The sequence below is a fragment of the Cladophialophora psammophila genome (genome assembly GCF_000585535.1).
Source record: "Cladophialophora psammophila CBS 110553 chromosome Unknown aczJe-supercont1.2, whole genome shotgun sequence".
In the NCBI taxonomy this organism is placed as follows: domain Eukaryota; kingdom Fungi; phylum Ascomycota; class Eurotiomycetes; order Chaetothyriales; family Herpotrichiellaceae; genus Cladophialophora; species Cladophialophora psammophila.
In genome coordinates this window covers 2,127,234-2,146,479 of record NW_006912923.1, presented here as the reverse complement: position 1 = coordinate 2,146,479, position 19,246 = coordinate 2,127,234, and the positions used below count along the sequence as shown (strand labels likewise).

Sequence of the window (19,246 nt, the reverse complement as noted above, 5' to 3'; positions counted from 1 at the left end):
TCTTCTTCTTCTTCTTCTTCTTCTTTTTCTTCTTCTTCTTCTTCTTCTTCTTCTTCTTCTTCTGCGGCTTGATTGGCGTAAATGTGGTAGGACTCCCCGGTGGCTTCGCGGAAAACGTCCTTTATTTATCTTCGGGCTATCACTCAGGGTATGCCAATTGGTTCTCCTCTCATCCTGGGTGACACCGCCTTGTGTACTGTGTCCACGCATTGCTCTCTGCTAGATGGCATCTTTGGGCCCTAGGTCTTGCATCTGGCTGTGTGTGAGGCTTACATCTGAATTTGCTGGCGTAGTTGAATCTCTTTGCCGTCTGGAATTAGATGACCTAGGGTGATCTCGGTGCACTGCGGGCTTAGGTCGTTCGGTCTGTAACTTCCGAGGGCTAAGCAGTGCCGATTTGGGTCTTTCTGGCCAGTGCCTTCGGCACCCTGAACAATTGGGGCATCAATTGATCCTCAATGGTAGGTCTTCCCAATCTTGGGTCTTCGCTAGAACAGCAACTCACCAGATTCGAGCATCCAATCTTCTTCAAATGGCTGCATTGCTTGATATTTAAAAAATGGAGCAAAGTCTCGCTAGGATCTCCCATGTCTTTTACAATTAGAACAATAATGGAACAAACGTTGACCAAGAGACAACATGTCAGTTCGAGTGTCGTTACAGGAGCAGCAATCAATCCCTGATTTTGGAGCAACACCATTACACGCGATGGACAACTTGAACGGCTGGCTCGGTCTGGAGCTAGTCGCCCCATGTAGGAGCTGCCCAAAGGTAATGACAAATCATCCGCGATATGACGAATGGCTGGGGTTGACGAGCTGGTCTGTGGAATGTAAATGATAGAAGCTGGTGAGAGGAAAGCTTGGGGCCTGTGATGCAAGTTGAAGGCAGAAATTTTCCCATTCGTCAGCCTACTCACCACAATAGGGACCAGACTTTTGAGTGAGGAGTAGCAAGTCAAGCTGTCGGAGGCTGTCGCTGGCGGATCACTTGACTTCGAAGGGAAGATACCTGACGCCAAAGACAAAGACGTTCAGAGGCAGTTGCTGAAGAATGTTGTGTTGTGTTGTACTTCTTGCGCGAAGCCTTGTTCCATGAACCTCTTCGCAGCTTTGCCGATTCATTTGCTCGTTCAGTGAATGAAATACATTGGCATTTGTTTCCCGATCCACGTGAGATTAGACTTCTTGCAGTTCGTCTTGGACACCGCTGACATATACCAGATCAACCCCAGGACTCGGGCAAATGGCGGTACATAACTGCGATAAGCCTTGCAGCATTAATCGACAAGGACTGCGACGGAACTTTAAAGGAGCAGTTGCTGAACGATTTTGAAAGCGTTTGGGGGGTGGGGGGTTCTGGGTGTTGATCTCGTGGATGCTAGGTTCCAGAAGAGGGCTAGAGCCATGCTGGAGGTTGGGATCATGTTTGCGAGCCTCATTGCGAAACAGCCAACCACTTTCGAGCTGGAATTTCCGAGGGCAGATTGCGGCCGCTTGGAGAATGACGAAGCCGACCATTTTATGTCGTGTCGAGATATCGAAACAGAGGCTGAGATTGCAGGAACAGTATGGTTCGTCAGCGAACCGGCTCTGATCTAGTGGGGAACAGGCACCGGGCATCAGCTGGAGACGTGCATATGTCTGGTCAAGGCCAAGGTGGAATTGATGTGCGGATCGGTCGAGATACGTAGCGTTGCAGGCACTGTGCACGTTGGTTGGCGAGATCTCCTATAATTTAGTCTCAAGGGGCAGGTTCCTAGACTTGCAACATAATGCATTGATTCTTCATCTGTCTGCTGACTTGCATTGATCACAGGGAGCAAGGCACAAACATGGACAGTTGGCTGGGGAGGTCCAAAGCAAATCGTCCTTGAGCCAGGCCATCGACCAAGATGAATTCTGTGGCCGTACTCGTAGATTGCAATCCGATAGTCGGCGTCATATTGGTATTGCGACAATGGAAGCGTGGCTGTTGATCATCCCCTTTCAACTCTGAGATTCGACGCGTAGCCATTCCAACCCACCGTTCACTGCATAGAGCTCTCCGGATCGCGGATGCCTGCCAGGCTCTGCGAGTACTGTCAGTAACAGCATCACACAATACGGGAACCATCGCATGAACGAGGGAACCGAGTCCAAGGCGGAAGGGGTTGGCATAGCTGATCTCGAACGAGGGCTTTGAGTGAATCTGATGAGCAGAAGACCCCAGGCAGCGTTATAGAATGTGAGGCCGAGCACGTGCAGCACGTGCCATGCTCGGACGTCCTATGCATGCATGCATACATACTCCTCCGTACTCGGTATCCCTTGTACTTTCCATTACAAGGACCCTCCAAGGACCCTCCAAGGACTTTCCTCTGTCACATCGAATCTTCCTGTTCGACCTTGATCGTGAAGCGCCTCCTGACCAAGTGTAGGATTCCGCAAATGGCAACAGACTTTGCTCCTGGACGTGCCCAACCTGTCCTGCAGCACTCCCGAGGGTCAAGGTGTGCTAGATATTCTATGTCTATTTCTAATTCTCCAAGAAGGCTATCTAAGGCTCAAACCAAGAAGCCTATCATCTCTGCACTCCTGAAATGCTTCTACGTCGATTTACCAGATCGTGGTTCATCCTAAAATGCTCGGAATGTGCTCCTTCAGGTACTCCACCACAGCGTCAGGACCCTTTTGCGCTTGCAGTCCTTCTGGGATTGCGTGAGTCTTTATGTCTGGCACGATACTCCTGGCAATCTGTTGGATTCTTGCGCTTTCCTCAGGCGTCCACATCGAGGCACAAAACTATTTAGGGCCTGTCAGTCGAATCGTGCCTCTGGAAAGGCTATATGGACGATTGTGATATCGAAGGATCGGAGCAAGGCATACAAGTAAGTCCGGTTGGATTTCCTTCACTTTACCTTCGACTTCCTCAATGCCTATCGCACTGTTTATCAGCAAACGTTTCATATAGCGATCCACGCACAGTCCAACTACACTGAGTGATCGTGGACATCTGCGTTGACCGCAGCTGGGACTTGGCGCTTACTCTCGCAGTTTGCCACATGCTGTATCGTGTACTGCTCTTTGATATCTTCGGTCACTCGACCTATCAGTCTCTTTGCTCGCTCAGGTGCAGTGTTTACTGTCACGAGTCTGTAAGGACCTTTTGGAGACATGGGGCGATTGTGAGGGGGACGAAGCTGAGGTACTACACGAGAGGATATCGGTTGTTGATAGGCTTGTCAGTGACGTATATAGGCGATATGGCCTCTTCTATACTATTATTGCTGGGGTCTTCTCGTGCCTGCAAGCTTCCTTTTATTATGAAACATCTACAACTACGACAGAAGATATCTTGAGGCCGTACGGCATTACCCGCCCGGGGTCGTCGCCGGGCGGACAAAGTCGGCTGTCAGGCCCGGCAATTGAAATTTCAGCGTGTGGAGATCCCCACATTATGCTCGGTCTTGCTGTTCGCTCTCCGTGGGGACTGTTCGTCATCTTGCTCCTCTGTGCTCAGTTTCCTTGCCAGCCTTTCTTGGACGGCATGTGACTCCGGCAAAGGTGCCTTCAGGTATTTCCGATCTCCCCGCCCCGTTGTCGGCGGGCAGACGCTCTTGAACGCGCGGGTTTGTCTTTTCCCGCCCAATGACTACCTACATAGAGTACCGCCTTGAAAAGGAACCCATTCTAGACTTCCCGCAAAAGCCCTGCTTAAGTTGAAAAATATTTAAGATATCAAGGGTAAGAAAGACCAAAAACGAGTGGCGGGGGAGAACCAGTCCATCACACAGAATCTCACAATGCATTCCGACGTCCAATCGCTCAAGATATGCGTCATCGGAGCCGGCATGGGCGGCTTGACCTGTGCGCTTGCTCTTGCCCGTGCCGGTTTCAAGGACATCACAGTGTTTGAAATGGCATCGAATCTCGGCTTTGTCGGTGCAGGGATACAGATGGCGCCCAATATGGCTCGCATTCTTGAGCGGCTCGGGGTGTGGGACGACATCGCGAAAGAAGCTGTGGTGCTGAACGAGACAAGCATTCGGCAGGGGGCCACAGATTCCGAGCTCGGCCATGTCGACCTGAAGTATATCCTTGAAGCATATGGCTTCCCGCATACGGTCGGCCATCGATCAACGCTCGCCGGGGAGCTCTACAATGGCTGCAAAAGAGAGTCGGACAAAATTAAATTCAACTTCGCAACGACGTGTGAAAACATCAAATTTGAGCCCAAGCCGACTTTTACCGCCATTCCACGCAGCGGCGCGGAACCGTACAAGGTGCAATGCGATATTCTGCTTGGAGCAGATGGCGTCAAATCAAACACGCGCGTTGCTATGCTCAAGGAGCTGGATGTTGAAGCAGACGTCAAAGACTCGGGTCAGGCAGCATACCGAATCATGCTCAATCGTGAACAAATGGCGTCTGATCCGGACCTGCTGGCTCTCATAGATGCAGACAAAGTGACCCGGTGGATCGGCGAGAAGAGACACATCATCGCATATCCAGTGTCCAGGAAACAAATATACAATATCTCGACCGCACAGCCTGACGTTAACTTCGCTGCTGCTCCTTCGGCAACTTACACGACCAAGGGCTCGAAGAAAGCAATGCTGGAAGTCTATGCAGACTTTTGCCCAATGATCCATCGAATGCTCGATCTGGTACCTGAAGGGGAAGTTTGCGAATGGAAACTGAGAGTACATGCGCCTCTACCGACGTGGGTTATGGGGTCGATGGCGTTGGTCGGGGATGCGTGCCATCCAACTTTGCCGCATCTTGCGCAGGGTGCCGCGCAGGCCATTGAAGACGCTGCGGTCCTCGCCGTGGTCCTTTCTCACCTTCCGTCCGGCGCTACGCCTGCAGACATCAACAAGGCTCTCAAGTTGTACGAGAAGGTGCGGAAAGAGCGTGCGGAAACGCTAGTCGAGCTAGCCGCGGCGAACGGGAGAGCCCTGCATCTGGGCGAGGGAGCGGCGAAGGAGGAGCGCGACAGGCAGTTCGCAGCTCTCAAGGCGGGTAAAGGGCCCGTGCCGGACAAATGGGCAGACGCCGATGTTCAAAAGATGGTCTATGGACATGATTGTATGAAGGAGGCAGAAGATTTGGCCAAGGCTGAGATGTCCTGACGAGGCCGCGCGAAGGGAGGAATCCCTCTTTAGTCTTGACGCAACGACGGTAATTCTTCCTCTCTCGGGAACTTAGCAACACAAGCATGAGTAAAAACTGCTCGGAGCTCACTTTGCAACTCACTTTCACCGTGCCGCTTTTCGAGCCACTTGCTTACGACTCACCCTTTTCTCACCATAGAATACTCTCATCAAACTGTAAAGAGTGGCACACGGCCAGCCCTGTCAACTGTTCAGCACGCCTGCAACGATTGCCCCTCGAGTGCCTGTCTCTGTCTGTTATTTTTGATCCTTATCGAATGCCTTCCACCCTCACAGCCACAGCCAGAATGCTAGTCGTTTTTGTCCTGACGTGTGAAGCCGAATCGCCTCCCCGCTACTCTCCCATGCCAGCACAGCACAGCCACTTTGCCTTGTTACAACATAATTCCCAACGGGATATTGATGAGGCTTGTGCGTCTGGAAGGATTGCTTTTTGAAGAGCTGATCATGTATGTAACAAAAGATGCATTCTTAGTGAGACTACGATTGCGTGAGTTAGTGCACTGCAAGTGGGAAAGGGTAGGTTAGTTTAGGCGTCGTACCTACAATGCATTGGGAGGGTATGACTGGAGAAGGATGATTGGATTGTACGATGGATTGACTGTACAATGAATTTCGGTGCCATGCTTTTTGCAAGCGTGCCTTTGACTTGGCGTTCGTCGGCCACCAGTTGGGCGTCACTTTCCGACGGGCCTCACACGTGTCGGTCATATCAGTATATGCATCACCACCAAGCACGAACACGCTGTTGTAAGTACCTGTATTTAGCAACAGCTAGAGTCCTGCTTGACTCGTCGACAGCGGAGGTATTCTTACTAAGGTAATATTGCCGCTTCTGGCAATTGTGCTAGTTCGGGTATAGTCGTCCAGCAGACGGTCCAGAATTTTACAGCACATGCAAAGACGTAGGCGAGACGAAATCCTCCCTCGGATGGTCTATACTCCACCCTGGAATGTTCTTCAACCTAGTCTCGGGCATGTTGTCTGGAGCATTAGTGGGCTTTCCCGACAGTGCTGGCCATGCGAGGCTAGCCTGCCCCTTTTCAGGCCCTAACGGATCCAGCCTTAGTAATTGGAATCGTCGAGGCTATCTTCGAGTTTGCTGCCTGTAAACTTCTCAGAAGCTGGTTCAGAGGGTCGACTCTCCCTGGCAGTGATGGCCCTGCGACTTGACCATGCTCCGTAGTATCATGCCGGCTGTTCCGGATCCGGTTGGCGTAACACGGAGAAATGGGGTCGTCGTCTCCGAAGGACTTGATTTACAATCAACATCAGTATCGACGTCGAGAGTCGTCATTAGTAAGCGCCCAGAAACTTTTCTTAAGAATAGAATATATATATAGATGACGAGCCTTGTCGCAGGTAGTGAGCATGTTCTTCTCTCGTCAGCCGAAGTGAACGGTTCAAACTTGACCGGTGGAATCGAGATCGGCGGCTCTCCATATCTTAAATCAGTATAAAATTTGATGCCACCAGCGAGACTGTGCGCAATCATGTCTCATCTGAAATATTACAATTATCCTGGATTTGGCGAGAAGATGGCGGACATTTACAGTCAGGCTGTGCGCGTGGGGAACCGAGTTGAATGCGCAGGACAAGGTATGTCACATTGAAACTTCTCTGGGTTTTCGTTACGTGTGCCCACACAGGGGAGATCTGGATATTTCAATATCGCGGCAACAGGGGGCGGCAGGCGGGGATTTAAACGGCATTCCTCTCAGCAAGGCTGTTGCCGGAAGACGAGGATTCAACAGGAGTCCTACTATTTTGATACGAAATTATGGATCGATTCCCTACTAACATTCTTTTCCTTCTATCCTAGGCGGCTGGGACCCTGCCACCGGAATCGTCTCCGAAACAAGCACCCAACTGGATCAAATCGAGCAGGCCTTCAAGAACGTCGACATGAACCTGAAGCAAGCCGGCGCGGAAAGGGGCTGGGGCCAAGTCTTCAGGGTGAATAGCTACCATATACCACTCAATGACGAAATTATTGAGAAGGTCAAGACAGAGATCGCAAAGTGGTGTGGAAAGGAGCATCGACCGATTTGGACGGCCGTGGAGGTGCCCAAGTTGGGACTAGAGAATATGAAGGTGGAGATTGAGGTTAGTGCCCATGTTGGCGATTGACCCGAGCAGAGGATGATTTGAGAGAAAGCGATGTAAGGGGCATATGTGCTTGGAAGAGGTTTGCAAATCTACGTCACAAACGTGCGATCTATATCAAAACTAGATCTCACATGGATGTCTGTTTCAGAGCCTATTTTGCAATAACAGTATCTCTTCGGATCTCTGTTACGCTATTTTTATTCCTACTTGACCCAATCATGAGCAACGCTTTAGACTTGGGTTTGATTACCGCGACGATGTCTTTGAACAATCCTTCCCCGTCAAAGCTCTGCCGCAATACGATTCGTTCCGTATTTTTTGATTGATGGCAAGAACAGGCAGAGTATGATCGCCACGGAGCCGAACGCAATGCTGGTGTACCAGACATACTGCAAAGATTCTGCATAGGCCCACCGTGAACCCAGAGCTGCTGCCTCGAGCACTTTTGCTGTGACTCCGGAAATCTTCGAAGCCTGTGCTGGGGCTGTCAAGAATGTAATGACAAAGATCTCTGCTTCTTTATTTGGCAGACCAGCTTCAATGGCGTATTCTGCAACATAGGTTGGTAGCTTTGCTTTCAACTTGTTGGCAAAGACATTGTAATAGACACTGTACCCGATCGAACCTCCGACGGTTCGAACTGACAAAGAGAGTGAAACAGCAGTGGCCAGGAGCGAGTCAGGAACCACAATCATGGCAACTGTCGCGGCGGGCACAAGAATGCCACCGACTCCAATGCCGGCCAGAGATCCAACGGTGACAGTCGTGTTTGCATTGAATGGAGTTGCGATCGCAATTGCACCGTCGAAAGCGGCTTTCGGTTTCGTCAGCATCATGCAGGAAAATCCATCTTCAAATGGCACAAGCAATACTTACTCATTATGATGCTTGCAACAAGAAGAATCTCTCGCGCTCGGCCTCGAGAGGTCGAGAGCAGTAAGTTTCCCACGATAGCGCCAAAAGTGGTACACAATGACACTCCCAGAGCCTTCACACCCACCTTAATGGGCGCCGGGTTGTATATAGTAGAATAAAGTAGAGGATAGAAGTTGAGCAGCGAGTAAAAGCTCATTCCTCCAATAAAGGCGATGCTGTATGCCAATGCCACAACTCTCTGACCAGCGAATAGTTCTCGCGGCACCATTGGATACTTGGCTCCCTTCCATTCCCAAAGGACAAAGGCAACAATTAGAGCTATGCCAATCAGGAGCGTGCACAAGACGTAAGCACTTTTCCATGGGTGTGTAAAGCCACCTGATTGTAAAGCGACAAGACTGTAAAGGGTCAGGAAGACAAATCGCCATCGCAACATTGCGGCAACTTACAACAATGTCACACCAATAATGGACAGAGCTCCACCTAGATAATCGACGCGCTTCAAAATGCTGCTGGTTGTCATTCCTTGCGTACGAGGATGTGTTTTTGGATAATACGTCAGCGACAGACCGATGACTACCATGCCGTTGTAGATGCTGTTGAGATGTGATCAATAGAGCGTCGATCAAGGATGAAAGCTCGCGATGCTCACAGAGGTATCCATGCACTCCATCTCCAAGTATCGTGTGAAGCAAATAGTTGGGCGTACATTACAGAAGGACAGAATGGAATGATTATGGCCGTGACAGCAGCAACAGCGAGCCCGCGATGCTTGACAGGGACTATGTCTGAAGTTCTGTTCACAATGCAACGTCAGCGATTTTAAGCATAGAACACTTATTGACAACTCACCCTGCAAGTGCTGTCAATTCACCCACCGCAGCTCCAGCACCCGCAATAGATAGGCCACAAAGAGCTTGCCCAAAGTGGTGAGCAGTCCCCAAAATGAGGCAGCCAATGCAAAGCAGAGAGGCACCGACTATCGCGATAATTCGACGGCCCAGGAGATCCTCAAGATATCCGGTAAAGGGGGCCACAGCTGCAACACCCAGGATGTTTGCCACCGGCAGCCAGGCGACTTCTTGCCCGACTTCAAGATCAGCAGCAATATAAGATAGACAGCCCCCAACAAAGTAGAGCACAAGCTGAGAGCCTGCGAAAATTTGTAAGCCGTTTTTGAGCGCCTCATTGTGGAGCACAGAAAGAGCTTACCTGCATTAAGCCCAGCAAGAGATATAAAAGCAAGAACAGTCCGTGGTGTCCATTGGACCTTGCCGTCGGATTCATCGCTCTTGAACGCTTTGCGGTTCGTGACGTCCAAGTCCCCAATGTCATGCTTCTCGTTTTCCTGGGTCTGGGTCTCTTTAGCGTCCAGTTCTGAGCTGCCGGTGTAGTCATCGTGAACGTAAGCAGGAGTCTCTTCTTTAGAAGTCATTCTCTCGGCTCCGGATTTTGATGTCATTCTTCCAAGTAAACGAAAGCGGACGAAGCAGTACAACTGGCAATGAATTGAGCGGCGCGTCTTGGACGAAATGCACGAGATCTTCTGGCCTTATAGCTAGGCCGTGGAGTCCCTGCTTCCGAATCTGGTGCAAAGTGTATCCATAGCGGCACCTCTGCAACCGTGACCGATGCCGTGCGAGTCATAGCGGTCTGGTACAGTTCCGAGCCCTACACTCACTCTCTACACCGGAAATAAGGGATATGGTCAGTGGGAACAGAATCGTCCGGGAAGTGGTTGACCGAAAGTTGCGCCACCAATCACTAGATATTTTGCATCCCGTACCAACTTCCCCGAGGGCATCCATGATTCGTTTCCATCCAAGCACAAAGTTCACCATGGGACCCATCCTATATTCATGCTACAGACGCGGTTTATGAGCCTCGCTTTCAAAGACAATATGGCCGTATTCACTGAAGCCCTTCTGTCCTTCCGTCAATATGGCTGCTCGATTCTTCCAGTGGCGGGTCTCATGATAGGCGTGGTGTGCTTCAGTAGTCTCCCATCCAACAAGTGCTATAAAGCACCTTTGATGTCCATCCACGGGCTCAACAATGTAACCCCCAGCCACGCCTTTGCACCCTTTGACTCTAGGAACAATGGTTGACCAGAGGTTCCAGGCGTAGTCCCAAGCCTTGTCGGTCACTTTGTAGATTGCTGTCCCGGTAAACGGTGCCCCTCTCCCGATCGATTCGCAAGGCTGTGTATATTCAATAAGATCGGCATGTCGAACTATCAAATCACCTTGCATCATGTTTTGCAGGCGTTGTTTTAGCTCTGCATAGTCTGGCGAGGCCAAAAAGTCGTAATGTTGATAGAGCCCTTCTCTAACTAATTACCAAGTCATCAGTAGTTGCTACAAGGGCTTGTCCGTCGAGAAGATTTGATATGAACGGTGTGACAGTTCTGTAGCATGGCATGAACGTACCAATATGAAGATATACTGTATTCTCGTTCTCTAAATGCAGGCCCCAATAGAGTCGCCTCACAGCTGGACTGGACTTGAGCCAACTGACGACCCCAAACCAGGTCTTGCCGTCTTTCGAGCCAGGATCTTTAATATTAATACCAGGCTTGTGCCTGAAAATGATCATCTGAGTGCAGGCTGGGGTGTGCGCCATGACGAAACAATAGACCTCTCAAGTGCTTTTTGACAACTAAAAAGGTCCGGAAAGATTAATCTTTATCTATTGAGGATCTTCCAAATGCATTGACAAGTTGTTCATGGGCCATATGATAAGTTAGCGATGACCACAACCAGATGAAAACATCCGATACATTCTGCGAGGAGGGGTGTGCCCGAAAGACGTTCCAAAGTATTGCGTGTCAGTGCCTCATGACACTGTCGGTCAAGAGTCCCCAAGAGCAGCAGCCGAAGGGAAAACGTGGGGGTTGAAGTTACCAACACGCCCCTCATGACTCGCCTCTGGATGTCGGCTGGTCCGCACAGTGTAGATACAGTTCTATGAACTGCAGGAAGTTGAAAGGTTAAGTCAAGAACTGAGGCAGACCTGCCCTCCAGTGTGTGCAAGCCTGAGAAAAGATCTTCTCAGTGAACAGGGACTTTTCTTTGAGATCATAAGTTTCCACATCTTTCACGGAAGTCGAAATGCCTATAACAAATTTCGCCGTCCAGGATAGATACCAATACCTTGAAGGATTTGGCAATCATCAGCAGTGAGTGTTCATTGCCTATTTCTCGACGTTCAGTTATTGATTCTTCTTGTATATGTTAACCCCAATCGCCATCCTAGATCGGAAGCATTTCCTGGTGCAAGCCCAGTAGCATGCAACAATCCCCAGAAGCCGCCTTTCGGGCTTGTCACCGAGCGTATCTCTGGAAGTTCGTTTACCTCACCTCGTAGCCATTGCTTGCAGACGTGGCTTTATCGAGCAAATTCGTCCATGATACATAGCAAATTCAAACCGTATGGCCCCAAAACGGAGATACCAAAGGCGCACATGACACCCAATCCTCTGCGGTGGATGTCTTTTCCCGTGGAACGAGGGGCGGACTGGACAAAGACTGCCCTGCTGGCATACTCTGGAGACGCAGCCACCAAAACGGGGCTGGCGATTTATATTTACGCAATCACAGAGGATATGAAGACTGCACACGCTTTCTCCTCGCTTGACGGTGATATGCTCATCATTCCGCAATCGGGAACAATCGACGTCCAGACCGAAATGGGAAACCTTTTGGTACGACAGAACGAAATTGCAATGATTCCCCGAGGAGTCCGTCACCGAGTCACTCTGCCTTACGGCCCTTCGCGGGGATTCATCTGTGAGCTGTTCCAAGGACACTTTCGCCTGCCTGAGTTGGGACCCATCGGATCATGCTCATTAGCGAACATCCGTGACTTTCAAGTTCCAGTCGCGGCATTTGATGGAAAGCTTCAAGCTGGGCGAGCTCTGGGAAACGACAGAAGCTGGACCATTATTTCACGATTAGGCGGAAACTTGTTTAGCTGCACCCAGGATCATACTCCTTTCGACGTCGCCGCTTGGAACGGGACGTTTTACCCATTCAAATACGACCTTGCACGTTTCTGCGTGCTCGGGAACACCCTGTACGACCACGCCGATCCCAGTCTATTCACGGTTCTGACCGCACCCTCTTACCGTGAGCCTGGGACCGCGGTGGTAGATTTCGCCATCATCCCTCCACGTTGGAACGTGATGGAAGACACTTACTGGTTGCCCTACTATCACCGAAATACCATGGCTGAGTTCTCTGGGGCAATCATAACCAGACAGGATCCCGACTGTCCGTGGAACCAAGGCCTTGAGTTTCAACCTTACGGTGCAGCGTTGAATTCGGGGATGGCATGCCACGGTGCGAACAGCGACGCCCATCGAGCCGCTGAGGAACAGGAAACGACACCCAAAAAGGTTCAAACCGAAGGCTTCACCATCTTCTTACTCGAGACCGAGTGTCCCTTGTGGGTTTCCGACTGGGCCGTCGAGTGGAAGGATGTTTTGAAGACCAGGGAAGCAAATGCTAAGCCCAGACTGTGAAAGTGACTTGTATCTCGGTTACAAAGGTGAATATGAGTGCTGTACTTCAAATAGGCAATTTCACAAATGTCAAGCTCCAAAGCTGGTGCAAGTTGAAGTGACGGCTGACTCTCACCCACAATATGCCTAAGCGCAAGACGCACCTACTCTTGCCAATAGACGCCAAACATCGGATCTTGGATTAGGTTGCTCTCAAAGACAAAGAACAATATGGTTCTGGTCTAAACAGGACTGACAAACTATCACGCGTACCCAGTACTTTAAAACTCGAGCCTCTCTTCCGAGGCAACAACCCATGCTCTGAATGGTCTGTGGGGCTAGCAGCGCCGACCCCGCTCCAAGAATACGAGGGAAGAACGAGGCAACAATGCAGGGTCTAGCGGTATGACTACTTCTCGTTGCCATATTATAGCTACTCCACCAAGCGCCAGGCTGTAACACCGACATATCTTGAATAAGAGACTCACAGCAATCATGCCAAGTCAGGAGCAGTCACCAATGGCGTCGGTGCTAAAGCCACAGCTCTCTGCTGATTGTCGGCGGGCGAAGAAGCGTCAGATGGATCGAATGAACCAGCAAAGAAAGCGCAAGAGAGACCGAGAGCATCTACAGCGATTGCAGGAGAATGTCCAATTGCTTCAACAAGACAAGGCAAGCAGCCTGGTCTCGAGCCTCATGACGCAGCGGGACCTCAACGAGGAGAGAATGCTGCGACACAGGAAAAGACTGCTTCAAATCAAGGGCTTGATCGAGGCCGACTTGGCTGATCTAGGCCAGCCTGAAGATGTTCCAAGTGACAAGAGCGATGCGGACGCTCTTGGTTCCTCGCCAAACCCCGCGACTTTCTCAGCGGTCGATCCGTCGCTGTTGGAGGCAGCATCCTCGGAGCCTGGGCCAGATTCCACCTGTTTCCTCTCAGCAGAAAAGAACGACGCTCTGGACGCATTCCTCGCAGAGCTCTCAGCCCCTAATGTAGAAGGTGATGCTGTGACCTGGCCTCCCCCGATGCTAGGTGCCATGGCAGGCGCCGTCGAGAGCAGCCCTCTGCCCTCCTCACAATCAGCCCTTGATGGCCGTCACAGCAAGATCTGGAGATACATTGAACAGCTGATTTCCCACACAAAGTCAGCTTCGACCCTAGGCGACACTGAGCTCGACATGCATATTATCATCACCGCAGTCTCGCAGGGTTGGACACAATTCTCTCAAGCGGTCATGGTGGACGCGCGATGGAGCTGTCTGCGCGAATTGGACGAGAAGTACTTTGCACCAAACTACAACAATATTGAACGCTTGGCAATTTTGACGATAGCAAGTCAAACGATCAAACAGGATGTGAGTAGCCCTCATTTGAAGGGTCGTGCTGGCATTACTTACAAGCCTAGATGATGCAGCAGACTCCCGGAACAAGTTCATCAAAAATCCTGCCGCCATTCATAAAATCAAGGTTTGACTCCCCCATAGGATTATCGGTGCCAACTCGTTGCTAACTGAGAATTTCACGGAGGCCTTCACAACTCGCATTTCCTCACTCAGTAATTGCCGACTGCTACGTCTGGTAGGCACAGGCCACGGATTCCGCCTATGATAACCTCTCGCTTACTTCTGTCTAGGCCAGGCTTCCGCGAGAGACTCTCTATCTGCCATGACTACTACACCGACGTCTTTTTGCACGCCACGCACACAATGTTCCGATTTCTCTGGCCGTACGACTTCAAAGAAGCATTCAATTTGAATTTCCAGACAGGATTGTGCCATCTGTCACCCCGCTTCCTGGCCAGCATGCAAGACATACGATGCTGGACGATGAACTCGGACTTTTTCCAAAGATGGCCCGACTTTCGTGGGGATGTCCCTGTCTCTAACCCCCAACCTGCGCAGCCAAGCTTGCACACGCTGTGGTACGCATTTCAAGGTCAAGAAGACCCCGAGACCTGTCAGGATGAGGCATCGAACGAGAAGTGCTTCGGTGTGTGGGCCAGCGTCTGAATTCGTGTATATTGTACAATTTTATAGCCGCGCCTTCAATGCCAGCTGTCGAGATTCAGATACACTCTATCTACTCTCCTAATTTTATGTGAAGACAATGTATTCACGCTGTTATGCACGAAAAGCTTTTAGCCGAGGATTTGTAGAAGCCTCTATTTCCGGATTCCGCCTTAAGGCCAGGTTCGAAATACGTTTGCAGACCAAGCCACCCACTGCCCCAATGCATTTTCCCAGCCCGGAAAAAAATAAAAATATAAATATAAAATTTCATAACCTCAGCGGAACTCCTACAAATTTGCGGAACGTCGCCTGGTGGACAGTATCGAAATACTCGTCTATCCTCCTGATCTTGCCATTCTCCACCCGAGCGATGATGGCTGCCGGCAATCGCACCTTTTCGCCGTCGTGAATCCTATTCCCCTCCAAAACATGCTGCTGGACGAAACCTCCCGGGAAGACATCGAGACGACGATCCGAGTACTTGAGATTGGTGATGCGCTCGACCATGCCGGCGAGAACCCTGGCCGTGTGGTCCGGGGAAGTGACGAGTTCGTCCGTGTTGTGCCAAATCTCGGCGTCGAGGGTGAGCAGGCTTTTCATCGCCGCGATGTCGCCGGCTTCGATGGCGTTGAAGAATTGTGCAGCCGTCGCCCGGATTGTGGCTTCCTCTGTGTGCGACATCGGACAAGGTCATAGCAAATCTAATGCGCAAGGGGCTTCAAGATCTCAGTATCAACAGCAGGAATTCCAAAAAAAAAGGGGGCCCTCTGGTGTGGAAAGTCTGTCATAGGTTTTCGTGATGATTGACATTCTATATTCTGGGCAGTCAACTTCATATGCTTTGCCGCTCCAGTACCGGGAGCAAGACGGAGGTGTCAGTACCTGCTGACAGATTGGGCACAGCGCTTCTGAGGGACAGGGATTGCATATACTTTTCACAGGACGTAAGACTAACGTTTTGGCAGTTGATAGACTATGACACGTTTAACATCTGTTCGATCGGCACGAGAAATGACAATGACACAGGAGGTCCTGACAAGCAGTCCGAGCTTTCGACCCGCTAAATGCCTGGCACCTCACCCCCCGATTGAGACAATTGAGACAAGTGAGACGGATGAATGATCACCTTTTGTCTCACTAGTCGTGGGGGTTGATGTGCCGCAGACACTGCCGACCCGGGGAACCCTGGTGGAGATTAACCCGATCTCTGTTACTGGCTCTTCTGGTTCATTGTTGTGGCCCACGAGCTTATCCAACATAACCGTAACGTTATTTGACAGCAGCGCGACAACACCCTTAGCCTCCATTAATGTTCAACGGGGATGTGCAAGTGAATGAGTTGACTTCTGGAATCTTGAACGCATCGATCATGCTGCAGGACGTCAGATCAATTCAAAACCAGACGTGGGAGAGAAACTTACCCTTGGATAGAAGCCCACATTCCCAGTCCGCACATTCCGAGGGAGGCCAGGAAATACAACACATGCCAGACGTTGATTGAGATTTGAAGAATACCTCCAGACCAGAATCCGCGAATGTACCGATTCACGCCAGTCATACCTCGAGAAGTTCGACCTATCGCAGGATCAAATGTACCCAGGGTGTGCTTCTTGATATCGTAACCAAGCGCGATCCACGGCGGAATTGTGTATGATAGATTCAGCAGGCAGGACGCGGACATGACGCCGACGAAGTAGACGTATGCTGGAATCGCGGCTGCGATGATGAATGCGATCGACCACCAGATCGGGACAATTGCAGCGTAAAAGAACTTTCCTCGTTTAGTGGTCATCAATGGAGCTCTGAAGATGTCGACTAGGACGTTGTTGTAAAAGACTTTGATGCCGATGTTTCCATATAGACCTGCGGCGATTAGACCACTTATGAGGGTGAGTGTATTGCCTGTCAGGAATTAGCGAAGCCTGCAGAAGGGCGGAAGGTGGACGAACCAACTGTCTGCCATCCATAATTGGAAACCCCGAGGTATGCGGGATTGAAAGTGTACTGTCCTTGATAGTAATAGATGAAACAACCGTAGACGACATAAGCCACGTAGATAACAGCTTGAGCGACAAACATGCCTTTGAGGAAATCGTGAGGTCTTTTCATTTCTGCCCTGCTTTGTTGTTAGCCTTTGGCACATGTATCGGGAAAACGAGGATCTTGGAATCCTGGGCAACTCAGTACACGTGGTTTGGGGAATACTCACATGAACTCGACAAAGAGCTGAAGACCCGCATATGCCAATACTCCTGAGAGCATGCCATTGACAGCTCCGAGGAGATTCGATGTAGGAAGAGATCCATAGTGCACTGTAGGAGGATAGACACCGTTTACAGGGGTGATGGTCGTGGGGTCAATTGTACCTGATCATGTCAGTCCTTGTTTTCAAATTTGACCCAGCACGTCACGTCTTACTTCCGACTGATCCCAAGGTCGCAATTGCAAAATTGGGCGGATTGTGCGCTGTAGCTCCCATTGAGACAAAGATTGCAAGAATGTTGAGCCAGAATCCGAAGTTGGCAATCCACCCGTAGTTCCTCAAGGTACGGATCTGAGTCAAGAAAAATCCGATGATGACGAATATCAAGGGGCAGACAATGTAGCAGATGCGGTATTTGGACATCTCGGAAATGTTTTGACCAAACAGGATTGTGACTTGACCCAGAAGCAGGAGGAGGGCGATTGCCTGGAGGACGTTAACGACATGGCGAGCGATTGTTCCCCATGCTCGGAACGCTAGATCACCATAGTTGCGCGCTGGAAACTCGTGCGAGTCGACTCCCATGAAGATCCTCCAGATCAGATACCCACTGTATACGCTGACGATTCCGAAGGCTGTGAAGATGCCACAGCCTGGGCCGAAACCTAGGGTACCGATGGCGAACGGAACAGCAAACGGGCCAAGGATATCGGTGGTGATCTAGACCATTAGCTCTCAACCTGTCTCTTCAGAAGCTGCTCACCAGGTAGAATACTGCTCCCCATGAAGCCGTACGGAATGCTCGACTCGCGTTTGACCATTCTTCTTCGGTAACGACTCCACCAGCGTGTGGCTTAGATTCACGCTCCTCTTCTGCAGGATCTGCAGTTTTCTTTCGTGAAGAAAAGACGGTGCGCCATTGCCATTGCGGAGATTGTAGCTGTCGTTGTTCTTCACGGGTACGCTGCGCATAGTAGTAGTATTCCTCGAAAGTCACATTGGAGTCATGGACTTGGCGTTGACTAGGGGGAAAATACGACCGAGCGGCCGGTGGTGATGACGTTGATTTCTCGTTGTCGGATCTATCGAAGACACCCTTCTCCGCCATGATTGCTTGGCTTTTCGACTTGGCTTTCGAGCTTGTCCAAGCTTGTCCGAGCTTGGCTTCGTCAAGACAATATCGCTGGAAATGACGAAGAAGGGAAAGATAAGGCGACACTTATATTGCGATGATGCTGTGAAGCCATGGTGGTGAACCAGGCGCCAGTATTAAGCGATGTAACCGTTTCATTTGGCTAACCATGTGGGGTCTTCGCAACTCGGGCTCTTTATCACGATGGAATCTGGGAGAGGAGCAGAACGCGGGCACTTGACTTGATCATTTCATCGAGGATAATTGTGGAGAAGAACCGTCCGCGAGTAAGCGTATGCTCATGCCACCGTGGATGGTCGCACGGCGTACTTGGGCTCACCCAACTTCCGCCAGCCGAAACGTAGACCCCGGTACAGTGTTGATCGGTTTCGCTCGCATCAGGATGCAGGATACAGCCCTTTCGTGGAGTCATGAACCCTGTGCAGCGCGACACTATACGAGGACAAAGCTCGCACAACACTGTCGAGCCACCAGAGCGGTCTAATTTAAGTCCCTTCGTACGAGTATTTAGGAACAAAGGCATATTTGCGTCACCGTCGTCCTGAAGGAAGGGAAGCTGGATGTTGATTTACCCTGGAATACCCCACGATAAGATACCATCGATTTGAGAGTACATACGTTTCGAGCTCAGGCTGAGAGACATGAGACCCAGTGCAGGTGAATGTGGGCGAGCAAATAGGCGTTGAGCTGACAGGAGCAGGATGGAGCAGAACAGATATGAACTGCCTCTAGAAGCACGAGAGAGAGATAAGGGCCATTGGAAAATGCGCGTCCAGTCCCAGCCCATTCGGAGCGCCGAGTCAGTCCACACAGTCGTCTGAAACATCAGCATGAGTTCTCATCAGTTCTCGAAGGAGCTATCTCAGCCTCACTCATCTTAATCTTTGGCAAAAGTTTCAGTCGTTCCCTTCTAATTCCCTTGCGAATATTCCTGGGATCACCTCCCATACCGTGCATTTTGATGATCCTTTTCCCCAGGTCGATATTAGCGTTGCCAGTATCTGGGTTCCAAGTTAGCCATGGCTTTGTAATTGAGATCTTCTGGGCTTGAAGACAACCATAGTTTCTTGCTGCCAGACTCCAGGGCTGTCTGTTTCTCTTCTTTCTCCTTCTCCAACTAATCCTTCCATAGTCGACTCTGTCAGGCTTGTTGGATTTGTTGGATTTGCTCAGTCCCAGACAACGCTGCGCCGCCGTCCGCAACCGCTCACGGTTCAGCTCGATATATCACAATTACCC

The 19,246-nt window shown here is 50.5% G+C and overlaps 9 protein-coding genes across 9 annotated transcripts; 4 read left to right on the top strand and 5 right to left on the bottom strand.

Moving 5' to 3' along the window:
- Window positions 1-2,612: 2,612 nt before the first annotated feature.
- A1O5_02131 (uncharacterized protein) lies at window positions 2,613-3,157 on the bottom strand (the record flags this gene model as incomplete). The annotated part of the gene is made up of 3 exons (XM_007742747.1): window positions 2,613-2,783; window positions 2,868-2,917; window positions 3,028-3,157. The coding sequence occupies 3 exons, from the start codon at window positions 3,155-3,157 to the stop codon at window positions 2,613-2,615; spliced, it is 351 nt and encodes a 116-aa protein (XP_007740937.1).
- Window positions 3,158-3,784: 627 nt separating this feature from the next.
- On the top strand, window positions 3,785-5,113 carry A1O5_02130 (salicylate hydroxylase; the record flags this gene model as incomplete). The annotated part of the gene is made up of 1 exon (XM_007742746.1): window positions 3,785-5,113. One exon carries the CDS (start codon window positions 3,785-3,787, stop codon window positions 5,111-5,113), a length of 1,329 nt encoding a protein of 442 aa, XP_007740936.1.
- Window positions 5,114-6,648: 1,535 nt separating this feature from the next.
- A1O5_02129 (uncharacterized protein) lies at window positions 6,649-7,285 on the top strand (the record flags this gene model as incomplete). The annotated part of the gene is made up of 2 exons (XM_007742745.1): window positions 6,649-6,754; window positions 6,978-7,285. The coding sequence occupies 2 exons, from the start codon at window positions 6,649-6,651 to the stop codon at window positions 7,283-7,285; spliced, it is 414 nt and encodes a 137-aa protein (XP_007740935.1).
- Window positions 7,286-7,545: 260 nt separating this feature from the next.
- Window positions 7,546-9,575, bottom strand: A1O5_02128 (uncharacterized protein; the record flags this gene model as incomplete). The annotated part of the gene is made up of 6 exons (XM_007742744.1): window positions 7,546-8,078; window positions 8,141-8,538; window positions 8,590-8,736; window positions 8,793-8,936; window positions 8,993-9,293; window positions 9,353-9,575. 6 exons carry the CDS (start codon window positions 9,573-9,575, stop codon window positions 7,546-7,548), a joined length of 1,746 nt encoding a protein of 581 aa, XP_007740934.1.
- Window positions 9,576-10,002: 427 nt separating this feature from the next.
- On the bottom strand, window positions 10,003-10,735 carry A1O5_02127 (uncharacterized protein; the record flags this gene model as incomplete). The annotated part of the gene is made up of 2 exons (XM_007742743.1): window positions 10,003-10,472; window positions 10,570-10,735. 2 exons carry the CDS (start codon window positions 10,733-10,735, stop codon window positions 10,003-10,005), a joined length of 636 nt encoding a protein of 211 aa, XP_007740933.1.
- Window positions 10,736-11,603: 868 nt separating this feature from the next.
- Window positions 11,604-12,662, top strand: A1O5_02126 (homogentisate 1,2-dioxygenase; the record flags this gene model as incomplete). The annotated part of the gene is made up of 1 exon (XM_007742742.1): window positions 11,604-12,662. The coding sequence occupies one exon, from the start codon at window positions 11,604-11,606 to the stop codon at window positions 12,660-12,662; it is 1,059 nt and encodes a 352-aa protein (XP_007740932.1).
- Window positions 12,663-13,136: 474 nt separating this feature from the next.
- On the top strand, window positions 13,137-14,051 carry A1O5_02125 (uncharacterized protein; the record flags this gene model as incomplete). The annotated part of the gene is made up of 1 exon (XM_007742741.1): window positions 13,137-14,051. The coding sequence occupies one exon, from the start codon at window positions 13,137-13,139 to the stop codon at window positions 14,049-14,051; it is 915 nt and encodes a 304-aa protein (XP_007740931.1).
- Window positions 14,052-14,918: 867 nt separating this feature from the next.
- On the bottom strand, window positions 14,919-15,332 carry A1O5_02124 (uncharacterized protein; the record flags this gene model as incomplete). The annotated part of the gene is made up of 1 exon (XM_007742740.1): window positions 14,919-15,332. The coding sequence occupies one exon, from the start codon at window positions 15,330-15,332 to the stop codon at window positions 14,919-14,921; it is 414 nt and encodes a 137-aa protein (XP_007740930.1).
- Window positions 15,333-15,947: 615 nt separating this feature from the next.
- On the bottom strand, window positions 15,948-17,962 carry A1O5_02123 (uncharacterized protein; the record flags this gene model as incomplete). The annotated part of the gene is made up of 6 exons (XM_007742739.1): window positions 15,948-16,023; window positions 16,073-16,553; window positions 16,601-16,767; window positions 16,861-17,017; window positions 17,070-17,574; window positions 17,618-17,962. 6 exons carry the CDS (start codon window positions 17,960-17,962, stop codon window positions 15,948-15,950), a joined length of 1,731 nt encoding a protein of 576 aa, XP_007740929.1.
- Between the last annotated feature and the right edge of the window lie 1,284 nt (window positions 17,963-19,246).